Source organism: Mixophyes fleayi, chromosome 2, assembly GCF_038048845.1.
Source record: "Mixophyes fleayi isolate aMixFle1 chromosome 2, aMixFle1.hap1, whole genome shotgun sequence".
NCBI lineage: Eukaryota > Metazoa > Chordata > Amphibia > Anura > Limnodynastidae > Mixophyes > Mixophyes fleayi.
This window is the reverse complement of record NC_134403.1, coordinates 9,018,119-9,021,000: the sequence shown is the minus strand read 5'-3', so window position 1 is coordinate 9,021,000 and position 2,882 is coordinate 9,018,119. Positions and strand designations below refer to the sequence as shown.

The window sequence follows — 2,882 nt, the reverse complement described above, 5'->3', positions numbered from 1 at the left end:
CTCTGCTCTGTAGCTCCTCTTTCCTCTGCTTGCCCAACTACACACACAGCTTTCCCACCCCTGCCAGCCTCTGCATCTCTCTCTGAACTCTCTCTCACCACAAGGCAGTCTGGGGGATGTAGTTCCCAAGCAGTTTCACTGTGTTCCGCTGGCACTTCACATTGTTATGCTCTATCAGCAATTAAACATGTACAATTTTATAATTGATTATATGTACATTTGACTTGTATTCCAGAGATCTCTGATGAAGAATGGCAGCTCCTGGTAATCTCTCTGTGATATTTATCCTGAGTGGGATTCCAGAATTGGAAAATAATCAGAATATTATTGCCTTTCCTCTGTGTCTCTTATATGTCATTGCGCTTTTGGGCAACAGTACTATTTTTGTCATTATTAATCGAGAGGAGAGCCTACATCAACCAATGTATTTACTACTTGCTATGTTAGCCATGACAGACATTGGCGTGTCTCTTACTACACTTCCTACAGTTCTCGGTATTTTCTGTCTTAATTATAGCAAGATTGACCTGGATTCCTGTCTCACCCAAATGTACTTTATTCACACTTTTGCCGCAATGGAGTCTGGAGTCCTAGTAGCTATGGCGGTAGACCGGCTAATTGCTATATGGGACCCTCTAAGGTATTCTTCCATTGTGACCAATTCAGTTATAGCTAAGATTAAACTGGTAATAGTGTTACGGGGCCTTTGCGTGGTCTTCCCAATCCCATTCCTTACCAGGAGATTTCCTTTTAGTAAGAGTCATGTCCTTTCTCATTCTTATTGTCTCCACCAAGATGTTATCAGACTGGCAAGTGCAGACACAACAATAAACAGCATATATGGACTTGTGGCAGTTTTAATGACCAAGGGCTTTGACTCTTTGTTCATAATTATCTCCTATGTAATGATTCTTAAAGCCGTCCTAAGCATTAAAGCAAATGAAGCTCGCCTGAAAGCCTTCAACACCTGCATCTGTCATGTATGTGCCGTACTCTTGTTCTATGTCCCCCTCATTGGACTGTCGGTTGTCCACAGGTTTGGAAAGAATGCCTCTCACCTCCTCCCTATCTTAATGGCAGATGTGTATCTTCTGGTTCCTCCTACAATCAACCCAATAATCTACAGCATAAAAACCAAGAAGATCCGTCTGAAGATCATAAAAGTCTTCACTCGCAACAAGACTGGGACTCTGGATAAAGGGATAGCTGTCCTAACAACATAATATGGTTCTTTAAGCTTGCAATGTCTTTCTTTATCTATACATAAGTGTATCACTAGAGGTGACAGGCTCCTTTCAGATTTACATATTATCAACCTCATGCTAATATTCCCCTTTTTGCATTGTATTCATGAGGATAGTACTTTGAGTTCCAGATAATATTCTATGCAAATGATTTGTGAACACTCAGTATCAATGAGTTCATAGTGACACATTTGGCTCTGTATAAAGTTACAGTGATTAGATGTGTTGTGTCTTATTGTTCATTGGAGTTTTTAATTCTTTTTTACCCATTCGATCTTCCATTTTTGAGAAAATGGCAATTAAACAAAAAGTGTATTTAACATGAGATAAGATGGTTTGATGACGAAGTACACAGACTATATAGAGACACTTTTTGGAGATCACTGTTTAAATCTACTGGCAGCTCTTTGTGATCCTAAAAAGTAATTTTATCTATTAAATATATAATACAGAGGCAATATATATATATATATATATATATATATATATATATATATATATATATATATATTTATTTGAAGTTATATCCTGATAAATTATCTGATAAGCCGTTCCGGTACCAGCTAGGAAAAGCTGGGCTACCCCCATCGGACATGTGTGCCAGAATGTGTTTAAAAGCATGAGCTGTTTGAGCATGTAATGTATCATTCCATCTGTACCTAATCCTTAGTACCTTCAACTAGTGGCTGTAACTGTCTTTATCAGGACACTTGAGCTAATAAAACATCATTGTGCTTCAAGAACTTGCTTTGACGACTACTAAATCAAATCCGTTCTCTGATTGTTCTGAGGTGGACTCAGCATTCTAGTACCAGTGTTTTGCCCGTTACCTGCAGCTCTGGCCAATGAATAGGCCAAGGGTACCATCCACAACAACCCTGATCTGAAGGCAAGAACCCACGTGTACCAGCAAGGGGGTAAACTAGCAGCAACAGTTACCCAAATTGATGCGGTTCTGGATGCCACTAAGGAGTCCAGTGGTGGCAGCAGCTTAAGCCCCTCCTACTGTGGTTAGAGGGCGCAGTTGGAATAAAGAAAGGGAACATTGGCTAAGTAAGCCCAGCCAGTTCCCAGCAACAACAAACAGGGTGGCATAGGCGGTCCATCCTCTCACAGTATACAAATAGGGTCATTTGTTTTTTTGCATTTATAACTAAGTCTGGCAAGTCACATTTCATATCTTTCAGAGTCAGTAAACACATTCATATGCCTGACACAGAAATACAGTTGTGTTTTGAGTGGAACGTAAGTACACGTTTTTGGCTAAATCAATTTCAATGTTTTACATTTATTAGTATGTTCAGGGCGCAAATTGCATCCAAATCAAAATGAGTAAACAGTTCTCTATCTAACATTATTTTTAACTCTGGACAACTGAGTAATGACACCCAAAGATCTAATTTATAAAAATTGGTAGCCACTTTTGATGTCAAACAAAACATTGTGCCCAAAACTTTTCCAACACTGGGAAATGGAACATATTGCCCAAGTGATTATCTGACCTAAAACATAAAGACAATTAATTAAAATTGTATTAAAAGACTTCATTTCTGTGGTAAGAGTTACTTTATACATTGTTTCCTGTAGAGGAGCTTACTTCAACTTTTTTGATGGATTACAGTAGTGGTCCCAGAACAC

At 38.8% G+C, this 2,882-nt stretch overlaps 1 protein-coding gene across 1 annotated transcript; it reads left to right on the top strand.

Annotated features, from left to right (window-relative positions):
• The first annotated feature begins 251 nt into the window (after positions 1 to 251).
• LOC142139736 (olfactory receptor 51G2-like) lies at positions 252 to 1,223 on the top strand. The gene has a single exon (XM_075197604.1). It carries the CDS (start codon positions 252 to 254, stop codon positions 1,221 to 1,223), a length of 972 nt encoding a protein of 323 aa, XP_075053705.1.
• Positions 1,224 to 2,882: the final 1,659 nt, after the last annotated feature.